This window comes from Phycodurus eques, chromosome 12, assembly GCF_024500275.1.
Source record: "Phycodurus eques isolate BA_2022a chromosome 12, UOR_Pequ_1.1, whole genome shotgun sequence".
In the NCBI taxonomy this organism is placed as follows: domain Eukaryota; kingdom Metazoa; phylum Chordata; class Actinopteri; order Syngnathiformes; family Syngnathidae; genus Phycodurus; species Phycodurus eques.
Genome location: NC_084536.1, coordinates 18,944,598 through 18,967,380, shown reverse-complemented (window position 1 = coordinate 18,967,380; position 22,783 = coordinate 18,944,598). Strand labels below are relative to the sequence as shown.

The window sequence follows — 22,783 nt, the reverse complement described above, 5'->3', positions numbered from 1 at the left end:
ACTGTTTCACAATACAGTGATAACATCATGATACAAGACCTCTCTAACTGGAGCACTCAATCCAAACTATGTCCTTTCTTCTCGCCTGTTCTTCTCTTTCTCTTCTTTTGCTCCAAAGTGGCGACATTCCAGGGAGCACCCAGCCAAAAGCCTGCAGCAGAGAAAGCCTTCACGCTAAACCAAAGTGACAGGGGAGGAGAGGATGGATCCAATGGAAAACTACCCTAGAACACAGCCATATAAAGTACAGCACTTCATTTACCAAAACAAAAAGCCATATACATACACCGGACAGTGCGATTTGATGATTTGATATGAATGACTGTGTTGAAAATATGCGAGCATTCTGCTGGATGTCTCTGGGTAGTATTAAATAACTCTGCACTCAACCACAGAGAGAAAAACAGCTCAAAGCTGGTCTTCAAACAGTAAAAGACATTACTGAGAGTAAAAGTATCATGTGTAGCTGAGTGCTGCTGGAACAGGGAACAATTGCTCAGTTTACGCTGGGAAGATATAAAAATGAAGGCTACATCGCAGAGATGTAACTATACAGATGCACGCTCATGTGTGAGCAGAGATAACATGTTCTCGAGGGGCGAGCGATTATATAACGGTCGACACAAACAAAGCCAGACTTTCTAGGGGAATAAAGGAGAGACAATCAATTGTATAGAAACCAGCCTGAATTCTCTGGCTGGGAAGCCGTTTTGGAAAAAAAATATGACATGGTTTTCAATTTTCATCTTATTAGTATTCGTATTAGTAGTAATAGTAGTAGTACTGGTGGTGGTTGTTGTTGTAGAATTAGAATTAGTATAATTAGTATTGTTATTAAATTTGGACTTTACCACATGAAAATCAGAGGAGATTAAATGTCGTGACAAGTCATTATAATTATACATTACATATAAACTATTAATAATAACATATACTTAAAGGTAATTTGTACAAATTAATTATTTCGGAAGTGTGTATCACACTGGTAGCCCTTCACATTTATCAATACCCAAGAAGTAGCTCTCAGTTCCAAAAAAACGGTGGTGACCCCTGAGGGCGGACTTGGAGCCAGACTGTAATGACAAAACTCCTTTCAACTCAGCTTTTCCGTGCGTCTGGGTCATTTCAGCGCTATGTGACAATTTTCTGCTTTTTCAGGTGTGTTGTCCCAAGTTTTAAATGCAATGTTACGCAGGATGGGCATAAGTTAAATCAAACAAAACATGGCTTTTACCAGTTTAAACTGCATCACTTCAAACTTAATTTTGTGCTTGCGGTACTCTCACAAATTTGCCTTGGTAAAAACATCATGGCACAAAGCACAAAACCCTCTTTTAAATATAGCCATCTCCATCACTTTCACACCTGTTGCCAACAGCACACCCAATATATTAGAGTGAGCTAACATGCAATTTAGTGCCTGCTGTTTGGGATCTTAGTACAATAAATCAGGTCCTAAATGTCTAATCAGATTGCTCTGGTGTTCCTTATGTAAGACGAGGGCAATGATTACTAATCATAGCCACCAGAGAGAACATTTGCATGGTATCTGATCATTTTAATCTATATAAAAACATGTTTGTTTTTTTTGCATCCATGCTCAGTTTGATCTGAGCAGTTTTCGGCGTTCAGAAATACTTTCTGAGGGGACTCATGAAAAACAGCAGTATTAATAAACCCAGTGGAGCAAAATAATCTATAAATGAGCCGGTTCCCCAATGCCGCTTCAATATGATCAAGCCCACTGATGTATATCAAAACAGGAAAACGTGAAGATTAAGATTTCTTGGTTTAGATGAGGGAGGCACGGTGGCCGACTGGTTAGAGCGTCAGGCTCACAGTTCTGAGGACCCAGGTTCAATCCCTGGCCCCGCCTGTGTGGAGTTTGCATGTTTTCCCCGTACCTGCGTGGGTTTTCTCTGGGCACTCTGGTTTCCTCCCACATCCCAAAAACATGCATTAATTGACAACTCTAAATTGCCCGTAGGTGTGAGTGCGAATGGTTGTTTTTTTGTTTGTATGTGCCCTGCGATTGGCTGGCAACCAGTTCAGGGTGTACCCCGTCTCCTGCCCGATAACAGCTGGGATAGGGTCCAGCACGCCCGCGACCCTAGTAAGGAAAAAGCGGCTCAGAAAATGGATGGATGGATGGTTTCGATGAAAATTACTGACTGAAATAGAAATTCATTGTGGTGACAATGACAAATAATAATTTTATCCCTTCACTCTTCCAAGTCAAGGAGTGATTTGTGACTTGATTAGAAGGTTGAATCAAGTTTCTGTATTATTTTAGTCATTTATTTAATTTATTTATTTTTACTGTATCAATGTATTATTTGTTACAAGCATGAACAACAGGGCTGACTGGTTTCGGTGTTGTGTATCTTGATGCATCAAGTGGGAACGCAAACTCCTCTCATCAACATGCGACCGGGCAGCTGCTTGCATTTGCAAAGTGCACATACATGGACACACACACACACACACACACACACACACACACTACTTACAGACATCCGTTTGCTGTTTTAGGATCAAATTAAGGTTGGAGGAATTTCACACTGATGGTAGACAGGAGTCTCTTCACCTGCTGCAGTTTGTTCTAATGACAGATGAAAGACTGACTTAGCTCGATTAGATCTGGCCCCACATTCTCTGCGGAATGGCTATTCTCAAAACATACAGTAATCTGACGACCACTGTCCCGTCCGCTCACACCCTACAACCCCAAGAGATTGTCATCTGTGATACGGATGATGAAATATCAAAATGCACTCGCACTACTCAGCCTCCGTTCTGTGCCACTGGTCACACACAGAAACATGCTTGCACACACATTCGGATAATTGCAGACTGCTCATGGTGTCCTATTTCTTATAGCAGATAAAGAGGTACATGCTCACTTTTAATGGCACCACAGGAAAAAAAAAATCTTGTTTACATAAACACTACACGCTATGGCTAGAAATCTGCACACACATACAAGATTATAACACAAGCATATTCTACTGAGGCCCTTAAAACACACTTTGTGTCTGTATAAACAGAGAAAACCCCTCTAATGTTCTCTCTTGGCCCCTCTCTCACCACGCCAGAGGTGTCGGTTAATGGAAGATACTGCATTAATGCAACAGCCGTGATGAAAAACAAAACATGAAATATTCAACAAAGAGTAGTTTGAATCACCAACACACAAAAACATTCAAAAGCAACAGTTCTCTCATCACGTTCTGTGCCGGAAATCTCTACAATTCAATAATGACCCGATTACGCAGTTATAATCTTAGCTGAACTTTTGTTTGTGCGCGTACCGGATAATACAGCCACTAGGTCTGCAAAAGTATTTGAATTTTTTTTTAGGATTTTGACTTTATACACCACCACATTGATTTGAAATAAAGCAATGAAGATATGAGTCAAGGGTGGACTTTCAGTTTTGATTTAAGATGTTTCGCAAAAATATTTACCATTTAGAAACTATAGTCATTTTGTGTAGAATTTCAATCAATTCAATCTTAAAATACTCAAAGTACTTGGAAAGAGTCACTGGTATGCAATTTTAAAAGACAGCTAATTATCAAAACTTGAAAATCGTGTAATCAGTGACTGCCTGACAAAATCGGCGTTTCCTCCCTGGAGAGTTTTTGCCAGGCCTTCACTGCAGCCACCTTCACTTGCTGCTTGTTTTTGGTTGTTCCTGCCCTCGCTTGTGATACTGGCACTAATATTGTCTGTGGATAATATGTGGGGTACGCATGCTTGTATTGATCAGTTTTAACTGTCTGCTGCATTGGTAAATATGTGTTCAGCTTCCCTGTTATCAGTCTGTAAGGTGACCTAACCCCATACACTCATCTGTCTGTTAACGCAGAGGGTCTGGGCAGTGAGCTGTGCTCTGGGGCCCATGGTGGCTGCACGTGGGGGATTCAGGGGCCTGTTGATGCAGCTGTCCCACTCCAGAGTAACATAAGACCTTATTAGAGTCCATTAGAGCACTCTGAATTCAATAAGAGATTGTCCAGTACATCCAAACATTCACACAATTCATAGGGAGTTCGGAAGTGAAAGAAGGCTGATGGGCTCAAGGGGTTGCCGCTGGCTACAAGCTGCTGTTTGCCAGCATAAAGCATTTAAATACACATTTATATAAACAGGGAAAAGCTGAAGTATCCTTAACACGTCATGTATCTCGCACTATACACATTTGCTATTACTGTACATCTGTGTATGTCGTTAAAGCAGCCATACTTTAGACTTATTCTAATCGTATTTCAGAGGTCGTAGGTCATAACCTAGGTCAAAGGTTAATGTGTTAATGCCTGGTCAATGTCTGTTTTCTAAGTATTATCAGAACACCAGCAACTCAAGATAATCCTCATTTATCAGAACAGGACAAGCGTACATTTGTTTTCTCTATCTTTTGACATTTTGTTAGTACAGGATACCCGCATTATAGTGATAATAAAGCATGAGGACTGAGTCTGCCAGAAGTCCACCGTCACAGAAAAGAAGTTCCTTCTGCCCCAACAGCAGGGGTTTAACCCATGACACTCTCTTTGATCTTTAATTAACAACGATCTTTAATTAAAAACTCCACTGTGACACAGTAAAACTGTTCCGGCATGAAAGGGATACAGATTTTCCATTTTGCTTGACCTAACAGCCGAACAGGACAAACAAAGAAAACAAAAAAAAACGAGCCTGATTCTGGTAAGCAGAAACTGCATAAACATATGCAAGCATTTGCAACCAGATATGATGAAAAAGCTGTGATTTTCTTTCTGTACAAGAAGAGCATTGACAGTCATGGTGGACAAGCTGGTGCAGAAGTGTCAGCTTCAAACACATTAATATTCTGGAGCAGAACATATAGAATGACATAAACCACTGCTGCCAGCCACATTGAAGACAGCTTGGGGTTTTATAGCACATGCTGCGTCTGCAAGCACTTGGCTTTAATTTAAAAAAAAATGTAAACACATGCATAAACCAGAGGAGCATTAATTAAACACGAAGTTGCCAGATATGTGTAATCTCAGCTTCCAAAACAATTATGTAGTAAACGTGGTCATTTGAAGGCCTTTATACATAGGGAGAATGGAGGCAAGAGTGATGAATGGGCGCATGATGACGTTTGGGTTCTGTTCAAACACTGTGTTTAAAAAAGTTTTTTTATTAAAAATTAAAAATAATAAATGACATAATTGGAGACTCTAAGATTACCCGTAGGCATGACTGTGAGTGCGAATGGTTGTTTGTTTCTATGTGCCCTGCGATTGGCTGGCAACCAGTTCAGGGTGTACCCTGCCTCCTGCCCGATGACAGCTGGGATAGGCTCCAGCACGCCCGCGACCCTAGTGAGGAGAAGCGGCTCAGAAAATGGATGGATGGATGGATGGATTAATTGATATGAAACTGTCATTTTGTTTCAGGATGTCAAAATATCCTGTATCTGTTGTTTAAATGTTTTAAACATCAGATACAGGATATTGTGACAGTAGTTGACTCTAAATAAGAGATTCATGCATTATGGTACCTCGTTTGAACTTGATGCAACAGAACATGTTTCTATAGGAAATGCATGTGTTTCTGTTTATTATTATATTTTTTTCAGCAAAGGGTTTTTTATCATTGTATTTTAAACTGAGACAAGACATTAGCTTTAAAGTTGGCTATTGAGATGTCATAACATCGCCAGTACATCACGGGTCCTATGAACTCAGTTGTTTGCTTGGTCCCAATGGGAATATTAAATAGAGAGGTAATTTCATATTTTGAGAATTTACAAATGTAATATTGGTAAGCACATCTGGCTCATATTGAAGAGGTTCTGGGTTTGAATCTCAGGCCTGTTCCCTGGGCTCGTGTTTTTGTTTTTTTACCCTGACTTGGGCCCAGAGTGTTTGTAAAGACTTTAGCTTACCTGAAACCCTAATAGGGAAAAGTGAAATAGAAAATGGGTGGATTATTAAAATGAATACATATATATATATATATATATATTTCAAGGTGACGTGGAAAATGACTCTGATGTACAAGGACCATTAAAAAGTTCTAGTACTGTGGAGAACATATACAGTACATGTACTGTAAATCTGTTGGTAAAAACTTAGTTGCGGTCAAGTAGAAGAAAAACGGCCCCATCCACTCACTGTGTACTTTTTCTACTGCAACCAACTGACAACAACACGCATCAGTCTTCTGCATATCATGCGTGATAATGACGTAAGCAAACCTTAGACCAAAAGTTAGGCAGCAGGATAGCTGGAAACCAAGTCCAGGGTATCAATAGTATCTCCAGACTTGATTTAATGCCGACTCACTCATGTCTCCTCAGACACCCACAACCACCACCACAGCTATTTCATATTTTACCATCCACTCTCCAACCCTCTCCTCTCGTCTGCGTTATCACTTCCATTCTTGGTCTTCTGGTTCAGATCTCTTCAAAGTTAATGATGTGACACAGAGCGGCTTACTATCAAACTACTGCGCACTGAACAGTACAGCCAAGACCTGGATAACACATCATGCATTAATGGAAAAATAAGCGTGTGACTGACTGCTGATTCATCCACCCCCACTATGGTTTTCTTGGGTTCTTTTGAAGACACAACACACACAAGATCCACATGCATCAACTTAAAACAAAGATGGAACATTTTATGTTATAAAGATTCTGGGTTGACAGATATGGGGTGTGAAAGTATGTACATCAAACACGTCTAAACATTTGGTAAAAGTGCCTTAAATGACATCCAATATTTCCAAGACATACAGGTAAGGCACTGTGTGTTTCAGAAAGATGGGTTGAAGAATTTATAAAACAAAATAAATAGTACATGGCAAGGTGACAGACGCAATGAAACAATGAGTGATTAATGCATGCAAGATTAAAAGAACTGTCTTACTTTGACAGGTGTTGCTCCTTTCTTCAAAGCCTGGATTGCACAGACATTTTCCAATAGGCACGAGCCACTCGCCCTCTGTGCTGCAGTACATTCGCGGAGGCTCCTCCTCTTTCGAGTTATTGACACATAAACCTTTCACTTCAACCAGTGACTGGGAGTCCATGGGCACTGTATCAGGAAAGGAGGCCAGATTCTTCACTGTGTTTGGGCACTTTTTAAAGTAAACCCTCACAGAGACTAAAGCTACACAGGCACCCACGTCCTGGAATGCCAGGTAGAAGCCCTTCTTGGTCATGGGGCCCACTTCACGAACTTCAGTGTTAAGTTTCAGAATGCGGTCGCCAAGGTCCATTTGAGTGAAACTTTCATCCGCAGCAATGGTGTCAATTTTGGAGAACTGGTGTTCTCGGAAGTGACTGCCTTGGTCGTCATCCGTCTCCAAGTAGAGAAGGTTGAAGGTCTCCTTGCATGTGCCCAGTACTAATGGGATGGAGTTGCAGTCCCTCAGTGTAAATTTCAGTTCGACATAGATCTTCTGGGCTGACTGACGAGGGATCCAGTTGGTGCGAAGCCAATTGTTCTGGCTGTACTCCATCACATTGCACACCTGGAAAGTCCTGATGGGTGTATAGTGCTCATCCACCCCACTGATCTCCTCCCACTAGAAAAAAAAATGGAAAGGGAAAGGGGACAGAAGTAGGGAAAGACGACAGAAGCAAAAGATAGGAAAGCTCAAAGTAAGAAAGGAAAAGCAATTAAAGATAGTATCCAGAAAAAGATCAGGAGAGACAGTTGAGAGAATGGGAAATTGCAAGAGAAGCATTTTGGGTGAACAGAAAAAGAAAGAAGGAAAGCATCAGAGAAGTAGAAGTAAGGAAAAATAGGGAAGGATAATAGAGAGAAAAAAAGAAAGTTATCTCCATCCTGTAAGCATTTACAGTCAAGTTATTTAGATTCAGACACATTCATGCTGAAATCTAAACACTTAAGGGTGAAAAATGCCACTACCAGATCTCTTATAGAACACTGAATTGAAGCAAATTAGATCAAAAGTTCGAGACATGTATGATTTAAATGAGTAAAATTTGTGGGCTTTTCATTAAATACAAATAAATAAATCTTGTAGTGATTTTTCCACCCCTCTTACTAACAGTTCATCTACAAGTGAGGACTGCAGTCGTTGGCTATCTACGTCATAGTAATGCTACTAATAGAAACCTGCGGTAACTACTACGAAAAAAAGAAGCTAGAAAGTATGGAGAGATTTCAGTGTATACCAGTAACGTTCATGGCTATCTTACATTTTCCCTCCACTGGAAGAAAGCGATGAGAGAGGAAAGGAGACAAGAAAGCGGGGTCATTCCTTTTGAATTCAACACAGTGCGAAGACTCATTGATCATGCGCTTTGGCTTCGCAGTTCAGGAAAATCAACAGCGAATCACACAGATGATGAATGAGCAAACACCTGAAAACACTGGGTTCATTGTGGGTAAACTGACAGAAATTAGAATGATTGGGTCTAAATGGATGCTTTGTTCTCTTTTGGTGAAATAAAGAACGGATGGGTGCCTGGATGAGCAGCACTTCTGAGTGACAAAGAGAGAGACACAGTCTTGATAAGTGGAAACGGAATTATTGGCCCATTTGGACAAGTGTTACTTGAAACTTAAACCCTTCCGGACAGATGCTGTACTGTATGTGCATTCACATATACGTAGCTCATGTGACATTTTGGTCCGCAGCAGGTGCTTTCAAGCGTGTACCCAGCATGACGATATATGAATGCTTCTGCTCTCTATTACAAATATTTTTGTGATTGTGTGTGTGCAAATCATATCTTTTGAGTGTTCAAGGACCTCTCAGGCTCAAGGATGGCCACTTGCTTTTCATCTCTTAGTAAAAGACCTCAAGTGAAAGCCTGGAGGGCTGAGGAGAACGCGTTAGTTTAAGTGGAGATAGCACCAATGAGCAGAGTGATGGAAGAAGGAAAGACCACCATAAGCTACAAAAAATGGCCACTTGAAATTCCATTGGTGTTTATCCTCCACTGTCATAGTTTCAAAGCATCACCTCATTCATCAGTGTAGTCTAAGCTCTCTATAGGTCTAACAAAAACAGGCCAAAGTAGACATACTTGAGTGCGCTGGCTAAATAAAGTGAACATTTCACTTCGCTGTGGGCTATCTTTGTAGGCTTTTCACCCAAACTTTAAATGGAGTATTGTACCTCGTAATATTAAATATTTGGCGGACACGCTAGCAGAAATTAGGGTGAGGACGGGATCTGCCAAAATGATTAGTGACTGTGTTGAACATTTATAGTTCATAATAAATTTGGATTTTATATATATATATATATATATATATATATATATATATATGTATATATATATATATATATATATATATATATATATACATATAGTATAGTTGTGAATGTGTGTATAGTTATCCTTGGATTAACTACCAAGCAGGATGTAGTCAGACACTCTCCCAAAGTCAGCTGGGACAGGCTCCAACTCACTTGTGACCCTGAACAAGATACAGCACAGTAATTGCATACATGGACTAGAGTTTGTTCATGTGTATATTTTTTATTTAAATCAGTTAGTGTTTTATATTTTTCCTTTGACCCTAGTGAAGATCAGCCGTACAGAAAATGGATGGATGGATATTTTATTCCCAGTGTCTGCGTTATTAGTTTCACTTCCTCATCGCTCCTGCCTTGCTCCTCCTGTTTAAGCCAATCAGCCCCCAGCTTCCCATTGCGTTCTACCCACTGCTCTCTCATCCGTGTAGTAAGTCTCTTTAGTTCCCCATTTGTAGTTCAGTTGGTGTGGATCATTATTGTTCGTGCGGTTGTCCACTGCCTTTGTTACTCTTGCTGTTGTTGTTTTCTGTGAAAAAAATTACTTCACTTTTTACTTGCTTGGTGCTGCTTGAAATGAGACATATGCCCTGCCTTTTGCATCAAAAAAAATTTCCTCTCACTGCGAGAACTGTTGTTTTTAATTTATAAGTGGTTTTTCAATTCGTAATAATATCTATAAAATAGATTTACACCTAAACGGACTGCTGATACGAAACCAAGTGTGTGGCACTTTTATCACCATTGTACTATTAACCAAATATTTGGCTTGTCCATTTTTTTTGGGCATTTATTATAAGAAAAGGCCAATCATCTATGACCAAAAAACATTGAATATGTAAAAATAAAGGTTTAGAAGAAGCTCATCCACCAGCTGAGGAAGCTCCAACTGTGGATACGACGACACTTGCATCCCAAACATGTCTAAATAATTAAAAGCAACAAGCGGACAAGTCTTTTGTTTATCACCAAGTGGGTGAAACTCCCCTTCCATTGGCTCCTAATTGACATACAACAACACTAGGACGCTACACCAGTCCTTGCGACCTCTGCCCCCCTGACCTCCATGGTCACAGCTGGGCCACTGTTTGGTGTGATCTTGTCCCAGGTTCTCTGATCTTTGCTGTAGGTGAAGCGACTTAAGGGACAGTAAAATGAGAGTGCAGTAACATGAGCTGTTAAAGAAATTACAACTATGGCAACAGGCACGTCTCAGCAGTTCACCGGTTCACCCTTTTCAAAGAAAGGTCAATGAGAGTTAACAGGCCAGAAAAGAGGCCAGTATAAGGTAACAATGCTTTTAGACCAAGACTGTAGGAAACAAGATGGAATTTGAGCATTCTGAATGAATTCAACCATAATCATGAATGAACCTCTGGGGTCACTGTAAACCTTGTGATGCTACGTTGCGAATATAATTCTTTGTACAGTCTATTTGTTAAAATTGACGACATAAATGAATGATGTTTTTGTTTCAAACATTTGAATATACTAGTGGGGATACATGAAGAGTTAATGGTTTGTGCACTGAATGGTTTTGCCTCCACAGTAGGACAGGGCTGTCCACAACACGTGTGGAGCCATCTTACACTCCGGCCTCTGTGGGGGGCACTGGGGTCACAGACACGACAACTGCTGCATATCAGTCAAAGGGCATTTCTTCAGCCTCTATTATCCAAAAGGTGCACACATTTCATGCTTGCTCTACTTGTCTTTCCTGCTAATTGTGATGAAAACTACATCACAAAGCCAACTGATTTTGGGGTGATTTTTAAACAAGGAAAGATGTGAATGTGTTTATTGTTCACAACACAGATGAGCTGATGTAAATAGAACCATGCCAGAGTCAATTCAGGCAAGATTGTATACAAGTTGTAATGATTACCGTATGCAACTTCTATGATGTGATGGGAAAAGGCACTTTTTGGCAGTCTTGTGGAGCTATAGACACAATTACAAGGATGTTCTTTTTATTTAGCAGTCACATTGACTCAGGACTCCTTTACACTGATGCCAACCTACCAAATAGTTTGCAGGGGAGAGAAAATATTGAAGAAAACTTTGATGAGAGACTTTAAAATGTTTTTACTTATTTGAGCAACTTAGAATGTTTACAAGACATAAACCCGTTTATCGAGGGGAATAGGCTCCAGACCCACCTGCAATAGGTGAAAGTCTACAATACAGGGAGACTATGTAAAAAGCATTGCCTTAATAATTTTACCCCTTCCACACATTCTACAAACATGTATACTGTAAAAACCCATAAAAAAGATCACTTAAAAAATTAGATATAGCAGGAGCACGAAAGATGAACTGCAATACTGCGAGGTAATGCTGTATTGTTTTGTTTTTTTTAAATAATCTTTTAATGATAATTATCAGAACTGAACATGTTTCCAATTACTGATTTTTTTTGGGAGGGATAAAGCAGTTTACAGCCAATAAGGAGGAGAGAAAATATTTCAAGTTACATGTAATTTCTTTCCTTTATTTTTGCAATGTAAAATTTGCATTATCCAAATATTTCTACCGCTTATCCTGTTCAGGGTTAGAGGGAAGCTTGAGCCCATCCTTGCTGACTGTGGACGAAGGCAGAGTACACCCAGGATTGTTCGGCTGGTCAGTCACACATCGAGACAAACATAATTCACACTCACAGTCACTCACTGAGTCAGAATCAATCTCACACTAGGTGCACAAAAGTCAGTCATGTGTACCAACACATTACCATTGACCTAAAATGGTTGTCATTTGGAGTTTTATTCCCACAATTTAAACTTCATTCATAAACATTTGCTCAAATTAAGAATCAGGGGACGATGCAAAGTTTTTAGCCAGTGCCGCAATACAATTGTATTCTCTATCGGTTCCCATGAAAAATAGACTTAACTTTGTGTGTACCCATTAATTCTATTTGCATGTCCTGAGAGTGTCAGGGGTGTTGGTTTGTTGCTGAAGAATGCTTTCAGAGCACTCAAGAATGTAATCTGTAACTCTCTTTAGTCTTGTGGACGGCTAAGCTCCCAGGACACTGCTCAGCCATCAGCTTGCCTCCCAAACAGATAAGAGTATATCTGGATCACACACATTGGCATATCCTAACACACAGACACTCATCATTTCAGCCTGTCTACACAGTGAACATCCTGGGAGGCTGAACTCTTTAATTTGCTCCGACCGGAGCGTGTTGTGTCTCAGTGGACCAATAGCCACAGCCTCCGCGTCAATGTGAAGGAGTGTGCACGTGTGTGTGTATGTGTCAGGGCTCGGTGCCACATTATGAGAAATCATTTGTGCGCAGCAGTGTCCCAGTGCAGGCTGCTTATCGGACCAAGTCACTAGATGACGTGAGTAATTACAGATGATTCACCTTGAGGACTTCATCATCAGCATTCTTTCCCCTCCCAGTCTGTCTCTCATCCGGCCTTTCTCTTCTCTTTTGCCTTTTTTGTCCCTCATATTGATCAATGCCTGTCTTTTGTATCTCACATCCAGTAAGGACATTCCAGCATTTGTAGTACTAATCTCTAATATGTGTCACTACTAGTCTTGTAATGTAGCACAGTACAAATACTTCATAACTGTGCTTAAGTAGAATTTTCACATATCTTTCACTTTTTACTCCACTCCATTTCCTACATAAAATGTATACGCCGATACAGTTTCCCTAATCATCTTTGTTACTCGTTCCTACAAAGAAAAATCCAAATTAATTGTTTGTTGCCTGAAATGTGGAGCACAAAGCAAAATAGTCCTGCCTGTTTAAATGAGAGCTGGATGTATTTTAGATTTGTTGACTAGATACGCCAACGCACTGCAGCAGCCCGGCTCACCGATGTGCCTATGTGGTGGCCATGTTGGGGAGGTCGACGTTCCCATCAAAGGCAATGCATGGACATTGAAATTAAGTCGGAACTGCATTCAATGAAACTGATTTGCACGAGGTATTTTTTTTTGTCAACGCCAAAGCGTGTGGTATCAATAATATAAAAAAAAGCCCAAAATATATATTTGTAGGCGGCACGGTGGCCGACTGGTTAGAGCGTCAGCCTCACAGTTCTGAGGTGTGGGGGTTCAATCCCCGGGCCCGCCTGTGTGGAGTTTCCATGTTCTCCCCGTGCCTGCGTGGGTTTTCTCCGGGCACTCCGGTTTCCTCCCACATCCCAAAAACATGCATGCATTGGAGACTCTAAATTGCCCGTAGGTGTGAATGTGAGTGTGAATGGTTGTTTGTTTGTATGTGCCCTGCGATTGGCTGGCAACCGGTTCAGGGTGTACCCCGCCTCCTGCCCGATGATAGCTGGGATAGGCTCCAGCACGCCCGCGACCCTAGTGAGGAGAAGCGGCTCAGAAAATGGATGGATGGATATATATTTGTACTTGTGAAAGGTTATTACCAGTACCCTTGTTTTGATTTTAGTTTTCTTGACGTCTACACACATGGGATGCGCTGAGAAGTTTGACCCTCCTATCTTAGCGTCGCTGTAGGCAAGAAGCTCAAAAGGGGTGTGTTGTATGTACCTACAGTATTTCTATCTAAAGGATGTATAGTATTTGGGTGGGGCCTGGGTTCTTCGCTAACTTTGGGTTTTATTGAGCCAGTTCCATATGCGATTGAGGAAAAACTTTTTCTCCTCTGAGCAAATGAGAATTATTTTCAGTCAAAGCCAAAAAGTAACACTTAATAAAAAAAATTAAAAAAATAATTCAAGAAAAGGAAATGCACGCGTGCGTGCGTGCATGCGACCGCGTGTGTGTGTGTGTGTGTGTGTGTGTGTGTGTGTGTGTGCGCGCGCGCATGCCGGCCAGCCTTGAGACACAGCAGTCTAACCAGTTACACAAATAACCTCTGAGCGAGAACCCACTGCAGAGACTGTAGTGGAAAAAGGCTGACAAATGAGCAAGCAGATTTTTTCATTTTAAAAAGCACACTAAAAGTGGCAAATTAGGACAATGAAAAACTACCGTTTTTGTCGTGGTTTAAAAAAATGGTTTTCTCTGGACACATGCAATCATCAATGTTTACCCACCCCAGCGATGCTATATGACTACACACAGGATTTAGTTTTGTCTCTTACAATCCTCGAGGTTCCGTCAACGCGTGACACTTTATATGCTACGTAAGATAAAGTGAAAATTGTCACATTCTGAAATTATTTTTAAGATAAGGGAACATGTCAAATAGAGCTTCAAAACACTGCGCTGTAATAAAAATATGGTAGGAATGAATTGTGGAATATCCTCTAGCATGGTTTATCAAGTATAACCGTGACAATTTAATTACAGTGTTTTCATAAAATAGGGCTGAAACATCAGGTCAATTATGAATGTGTATTCTGCTGAAAAGAGGTTAAGCTTATTGAAAATTCGCCCAAGGATGTTTTTGTCCAAACAATCTGAAATCCTTTAATGCCATAATATTTCCTTTAGCACACGCACAAACAAATAAACACCAATACAAACATGTTCTCTTCAGCATCTCGACCATACGGCGAGTGCTGAATGTTTAACCTTTAACCTGTGAGATGGAGAATGGACCAAAATGTCTAAAGAGGAGTGGGTTAATCTACACTTTGCTTATTTGTCTGACATGACAAAGCCAGAGAGAGCCCGTCGACACTTTTAAAGCAATCACAGTCCGCGCGTCGGCGAAACCTACATGAAATATCGTAATAGAGAAAATAACAGTAGCTCCGCAATGTCAGTGGGATCACATGCATACGTTAACTACAGACAGAGGATACTCACCCCATGTGACGGGTAGGAAATCCATCCTAACTCTCCTTGGCTTGCTTTAGAATCTAACAGGTTGACTGTCGGGGGGAAGAGAGAAAACAAAGAACATATGAGTGTCTAGTCCTTGTTAGCCCCAATTAGCCCTTATCTAATCCCACAGGAGAGATCCCCGACCTCAAGCACTCAAGCGCTGATCATGCCGCTGTTTACTCAGCTGCCACACAATACACATATTCTATGCTTGGCAACAGTAAAGGCAGAGTGCCTAGTGTCACGTAGAGCATACAAGCAGAAGTTGCTAGGCACAGATAGAAAAGAAAACGTGTCAATGAAAAAAAAAAAAAAAAAAAAAAGTTATTTTCCCTGATGTAAGCTTCTGACCTTTTTGGCCGTCTTCAAACCAACACCAAGAATGTTACATATTTTGAAAGGAGCACCGGCAAACTTGTAGTTACTCTACAATGGCTAGGTACAGAAACGATTAGGCCACACAACATGAAATATAACAAATCTAAGTGTACATCATGCGTCTTGCTAGCAATGTAGCTCTACTGAGTAAAGAGGCAAAGAGACGTGGTCTGCTTAATTTAGGTTGGGATGCAAAGTCTATGAAAAGCTCTATTTTGAAGTGCAACATGACTGTGTTGTAAATCAACTGCCATCGCCACACACAACATGTAAAGTAAAGAATGCAAAGGAACTATAGTCGAGATGAACTAAAACAGTATAAACAGCAAGATTCTGTTTATCCATCCATTTTCTTTAGTGCTTATCCTCATTAGGGTCACGGGCTGCTGGAGCCTATGTCAGCAATCTTCGGGCGAGAGGCGGGGTACACCCTGAACTGGTCCTCAGCCAATCGCAGGGCACATAGAAACAAACATTCGCACTCACATTCACACCTACGGGCAATTTAGAGTCTTCAATCAACCTACCATGCATGTTTTTGGGATGTGGGAGGAAACCAGAGAAAACACACGCAGGCACGGGGAGAACATGCAAACTCCACACAGGGGGGGCCGGGATTTGAAACCCGGTCCCCAGAACTGTGAGGCAGATGTGCTAACCATTCTACCACCGTGCCAGCAGTTCCAGAACTTTGATTCTGATTATTCATCCCATGTTGACGTTGAGATGTGACTAGCAGTTTCTTGGATGGAAAACACTCAGTCCTGTCAGCACTATTGGAAAAAGTGGGGGGGGATCAAACCTGACTGGAGACCAATTTTCATTTGCTGTGATTATGTAGCAAGCATTTTATTTCTAATTTGTATTTAAACAAATGGAAAAATGTTCAATTGAGCCAGGGAAATAAATTTGCATTGACGCAGCGTCAGTGTTTTCACAAGTTTCTCAGACATGACTTGAATAAAGGAGACAATCTGATATATATGCCGTTTCAGGGGTATGCATTTTTTAAATGCGTTGGCGAGAGGCATTCCGACAAACCTGACACAAGTTCTACAGTATACGCAAGCTGTCATCATAGTGTGCGGTATAATTTTCATTTCAGTATTGATGAGCGGCAGTAAAAACAGTGGAAAGCAGTACTATCCAGACACTGTGGCTGTGAGCTTATGGACAAATCACTTAGGGTTGTACCTGAAACTTGTATATATTGAGTAAAATTACGTTATTTAGTTCCGGTTTAATGACAGAAAAAAATTATGTGTGTTGTTGCATGACTCACTTTGGGCTTATCTCTTTTTTTGTGACCGTTCACAATCAAATAAACGATAAAGTAATGTAAATAATGTATGCGCAAGTAAAATGAGGGGAAACACATTTTGCCCTTGGGTCAGTCCAAACGCAAACGTGAAGGGCAAATGTCCCTGATGAGATGTAAATATATACTGTCCTTTTTCTTGTGAATATATTATAACCCTAATTCCCTAACTGCAACGCTTTTGAAAATATGGCAAATTATGACGCTTTTTGCTCCAAGATATCTTGTCAGCACAGCACGTCTGCTGTGATGACGAAGAGCGTTTCAGCCAAACTCGACCATTTTTGTGGGGGTGCCTCGTTGTGGGTTTTTGTTTTTATTCATGGAGCCTGCATTGGCACATTAACAAGTTACACGAAAATTGTCTAATTTGAACATAACACCGCATATGTTTGCATACAGTTTCCTATCTATTATCTCATTACACATGAACAATTGGAACAACTTTGCACATTTGATTGAGTATGAACCAAAAACACACATACCGGACAGAAAGTAGTGATGCCAGACCTAGATAATTCAAAACTTCTGTATGAAATTGAGGGATATACTTTTGCTAAAGATCGTACAGGATTAGTCAAATTCCACTGTCTATGTACTCCAAAAAACATTTACCCTAGGCAGCAGTAAAAAAGACAACCCTTTTTTTCTTTTCTTTTTTTGTCAATGTCTTTATGTCTCAAAAGTGTTCTCTGTCAATTGACTGTCTGTTGTCGTACTAGAGCGGCTCCAACTACCGGAGACAAATTCCTTGTGTGTTTTTTGGACATACTTGGCAAATAAAGATGATTCTGATTCTGATTGTATGTGTTCAACTTGTTGTTTCACAATAGATGAAAGATCCAGCTTTCTCAAGGTGTACAAAACTGAATTTGGGTCCACCTGATCTATCGCCTCCTTGGCCCAATCAGCCGGTTGAGTGGCAGCAGACACATTCCTATTAGAGTCTAATGAAGCTATCTGTTCATGTCAGATAATAGCAGCTCAGCATCCAGGGCCATTGCTTCCAATTTACATTTCTCAATGAGGCGAGCCCACCACTCAAATTGAGCCAAGCGGGGGAATTTGAGAGCAGAAAATTAAACAGCTCTCATATCGCGAGCAAGCGGCGGTGGGGGGGGGAGCTTCATCCAGCTGCACTCGGTCGAGAATTCGGCACCAATACTCACACACATATAAACACTCAGCTGGAGCAGAGTTCCAGAAAAATACACACATTCACACTAAAGTACTCATCAAAGTACACCCACTTAAAAACATGTTTGTTTATATTATAGACATGTATTCCACCTGCAAAAAACACTAAACAATTTTAAAAAGACACAAACGAAGACCTAGACGTGAGCATACAGACCCCAGGCCCCTCGTTCACGTACACACACTAACATGCTAGCATTAGCGTCATAGCCCCTGCCCATGTGAGGGAGGGTAACGCTAGTATTTTTAGAAAACTCAGCCAGGCTGTATGTGAAATGTGCCAGAGGTTGAAAAAGGTAAATCGATATAAAAGATACATTGGGTGTGATCATAAAATGACTCCGTGTCGAGGTCAAACTGCTCCTGGCAATCAAACTATGCCCCCCACCACCCAGCCACCCACCTTTTTTTTTTTTTTTTTTTTAATGGTAAGCACTTGTTGAGGGGAAACAATTGTATGCGCATCTACGCGTGTACATCGTCAAGTTAATGATCTTAGCATTTTTAATGTGTCAGTCATGAAATTTAGCCACATTATGTGGCACCGATCAAAATAATGAACGGAACTGGTCTCAGATCAGAACACATTAGAATAGAATAGAATAGAATAGAATAGAATAGAATAGAATAGATTAGAATAGAACAGACATGGCGTGCACTCAGTCAAAGGGCTTTGTCTTGCTATGGCTGTGTGCATGTGAAGGTTGGCAGGCTGCAGTGCAGGCAAAGCAATGCGACTTGTGTCTGTGTTAAAGGATGAAGTGTTCACCTCCCATTATGAATAATTCAAGTGCAGAGTCGCTCTGTCTGATGTTGCTGCTGCGTGCCCAACCCCTCTGGCCCCATTTTTCATTCTTTCTCTTTTCTTTTATAGGCGCCCTATACTTATTATACACCTATACGTTCATACAAAAAAAAAAAATATATATAAAATATATATATATATATATATATATATATATATATATATATATATATATATATATATAATATATATAAAATATATATAAAATATATATATATGTATAAATATACGCAGCACATGCACTACATAACTGTGGTTATCCACAAAAAGGTCCTGTTTTACGCAAGTCCGATGCTCAACGCTCTTTTCTTCTCAGTGTCACTCCAGTGATTGGTTGTCACACATGAAGTTGCGTGTTTTGGGGGAAAGGATCTTTTTTTTCAAAGCCCGTTTTCAGCATCTCTCAAAAAGGTGCCTTCGATCAAAAACGTTGATCCTCCCCAGCGGGGATCCTCCGCGGGGCTCGCGTGGCCAAAGCGCCCCACCAGCCGCCTAAAAATAGCTGGCCCCAGGCCTCGCGACGCCCAGCAGCAAGGGCCAAATTCGCACCACGCCGATACACTCACTGTACCCAATAATATGACTCAATGTTCAAGGGGAAAAAAAAAAAATAAAAAATAAAAAAAAAATATATATATATATATATATATATATATATATCGTGTCATCTCCATGCAAAGTACAGTGATTTGCGCTAAATTCCACTCATTCACAACATTTTATGAAGGAATCAAACAAGTGCTACACTTTGAATTAGTTTTTTTTAAAAATGTTGGTTAACCTGTTAAAAGTGAAGCAAATCGAAGTGGATGGATATATTTTGAGAAGGTCATTAGATATCCTAATGCTAATAAAGAAACACGAGGTTTTCATGCACACAGCTAGATTGGCAGGAATTATTGTTGGACCTCACGTTAAAAAAAAAATTGTAATAATGTAAAAATATTTTTGCACTATATTTACGAGTCTCACAGCATGCTGGGACATTTGCAACTTCACTCTGTCTGTATATCACTAATACATCTTCATAAAGATCATACTTTCATTAACTGTGGGAGAGGAAAACAAAAGTTAAACCATCATGTGTTGCAACTCTTTAACGCTATTAACTGCTTGACACACAACATTCACACCACGAACTATTTGTCTCTAAAAAAAAAAGAGAATTTGACGTATTTTTCTTCTTCGTCAAGATTCTTTTTCAGTTCATTAGAAACGCACACACAAACTCCCCGCGCGTTTGAACACACGCACACACGTGCACGCACGGACACACGCACACACACGTGCACACACATTGAATATACACGGTATTCAAGAGCATACTGTAATATTATAAAATATTGTTTTACAGTGCATCCACCGGGTGCCTCTTATTTAATTTTGCTTCATCTTGTATTGACAAATAAAATCTATAAAACATAATTTTGTAAATTCACCATATTTTGGATGTTTTTATTTATTTATTACAACTTTTTAACTGTGAGAGATCACACTGTATATAAAACAATTTACTCTAAAAACTAAGCAGACATTCATGTGGGAGGGGGGGACAAACAAAAACAAGTTTTTAAAGTTTTGTTGCGTCGACACAAATGTTAACCACAGTTACAGTGTGACAAAAGTGATCAAAAGTTATTAAAAGTGCCATTTATGGTGAGGCAGGTCTTGCTGCACCAATCAAACAGTCCAACCTCATCACAAAACATTTTTTTCTGCTCTAAATTGGTTAAAGGACATTGATTAAATGGCCAACTTTTACAACTTTCAACAAGTCCGTTTAAGTTCAAGTCAGTTGTTTTTTAAAGGCATGTTATTAGAAATTATATTTAGATATTAAATTGCAGACGGCCTGATTGCTGTCAATAACTCTCACAAAGCAATGCTTAACCGCCCGGTGTCAAATACATTCAAAAAGGAGACTAAACAGACACAACAGGACATTATTAGCTTTGCATAAGATAGAAATATGAATAATGATCTCAAATCACGGTACAGTAGACAATATGACACGATTACATGCTAATTTGTGCACTTTGAACCCTCGGCGCAGACATATAGTGACGCATCAAATCCAGCATGCGCACTCGTTTGGTTGTTTTGAACCATTTGCAAACCACAGTGCCAAACAATAGCTGCCATGACGTTAACTGTGAACAACAAAACAAGCTTTTAAAAGGAGGACATTTATGGAAGACGTGCGACTTTCACCCCCCCCCCCCCCCCCCCCCCCAGGCAGTTTCAAGTGTTTAAACAGGTGACTTTATGTCCAGTGGACTATTCTCCTTCTGTCGCCTTACAAACCCCCCACAAACTGTCTGACAGTGACAAAGATCAGGCAAAAAGAAAAAGAAATATTGAAGTGCCTTATTTAGAAGCATATGCGACGTCATGTGTTGTTTTCGTGCATCGTGTTACAACGCATAATTTAAGTTTTAGCGACGCGTTGCAAAACCCCCAACCACAAATGATCTTTTTGGACGATCCTTGTCAAAAAACAAACAACGAAGATTTGCCGTTTACGCACGTGTTCCCCCCTGCATTCATTGTTTTTGCTTAAAAATATAAGAGACTCCAAATTCCGATTTTCGTGGTCTACCACTGAACGGCGAACCTTGTATTGTTACTTTGGAGGGGTTTTTTTTTTTCCTGTTATTTTCCCCCCCACCCCAGTACAACTGCGATGTTGAGGCGACTTGGCTGGTCGTCAATCCGTACATTCTTCCCCCATTCCAACACTTAATCCTTATTTGAGCGATAATCCGAAATTACGGAACTCTAGTCGTGCGTGTTTGTGTCTATTGTCACGTTTCTGTGTAGTCTCCAACTGGATCGAGATATATCATTTCGAACATTCTGTATGACATATATGCACTTCGCTCATTTCAATATGGTAGTGTTTTTTGTTTTGCAACGCAATTATTTGGACACATCGGACACAAGCGCAAAGCACGCACTAACGAGCACATGGACGCACGTAAAAGAAGGCAGACTTTTTGCTTACCTTCATTCGGTGGGTAGACGACGGTGAAAGCGGGAAGCACGAGAGTCAGTAAAAGAGGTAAAAGGAAAAGCTGTGATCGCGAATTGCAATCCATGGCGGCGCATCAGAGGTGCATAACTCCATGAAGACACTGACTGGTCTGAGAGCTTCTTCTATGCGCGCAGCTCTCTCCCACTCCACCAGCTCAGGCGCTTTTCCGCTGGGTCCTACAAAGTCGGAAATAAAGGAGAGCGAGAGAGAGGAGAAAATACTGCTCAACTTCACCACCCCGGCAGTCTCGATCAGGGGTCTGCAACCTTTATTTTTTATTTTTTAGTTTATTCTAATGAAAATCTGCAAATGTGTTTGACTCACTAATTAAAGTTGACACTGAACAACAACAAAAAATAGTTTACATTTGCATTTATAAAACTATTGAACTGCAATAAATACAATTGTTGGCCTTTTATTGCAAAGGCCAAACATAACATTTCTGAAGAAAAGGAAAAAGACACCAATTAAGTTAATCACAGAGTTGCTGTGAAAGCCAAATATGCCAAAACAGAATTAAACACTATTGTCCTTGACATTGCTACTCTTTGTTCTAGATTTACTCACGGTGTCTTACATTGCAATTTTAGAAGTGTTGTCTTTTTCCATTTATAAGTCACACTGCATAATTTATTTGCATTTGTTGTAAAGTCAAAGAGTGAAGGGTTATTCATTGCACAGACAGAGTCGGAACTTGACTGGTTACATTTGAACATATTGCACAACTCCTACAGATGGCAGTAATGCACGTTTTAAAATTGTCAACAGACAAAAAAAACAAACAACAAAAAAAAAGATAAAGACAAAAAAGATGTTTCAGCCTCCTGTGTACTAAATACAGTGGAACCTCAGTTCACAAATGGAATCGATTTGGCGAACCGAAACGTTTGTGAATCGAGGTCATGGTTCCTATTAAGATGAATGGAAACGTAATCAATCCATTCAGGTATATATATAGTCCAATACAGAAATAAGTGAAAACACTTTATTATGAAGAAATTAC

At 40.2% G+C, this 22,783-nt stretch overlaps 1 protein-coding gene across 4 annotated transcripts in view; it reads right to left on the bottom strand.

The window, feature by feature from the left end:
* Window positions 1–21,919, bottom strand: part of epha3 (eph receptor A3) — an 85,217-nt gene extending 63,298 nt beyond the window's left edge. For all 4 annotated transcript variants that reach the window (XM_061691181.1, XM_061691182.1, XM_061691183.1 and 1 more), the window contains exons 1-3: window positions 21,751–21,919; window positions 15,031–15,095; window positions 6,912–7,572 (exon numbers count right to left, since the gene is read on the bottom strand). In XM_061691181.1, the coding sequence (XP_061547165.1) occupies window positions 6,912–7,572; window positions 15,031–15,095; window positions 21,751–21,844 (820 nt within the window). In that variant the 5' untranslated portion in view covers window positions 21,845–21,919. The remainder of the gene's footprint in view (window positions 1–6,911; window positions 7,573–15,030; window positions 15,096–21,750) is intronic.
* Window positions 21,920–22,783: the final 864 nt, after the last annotated feature.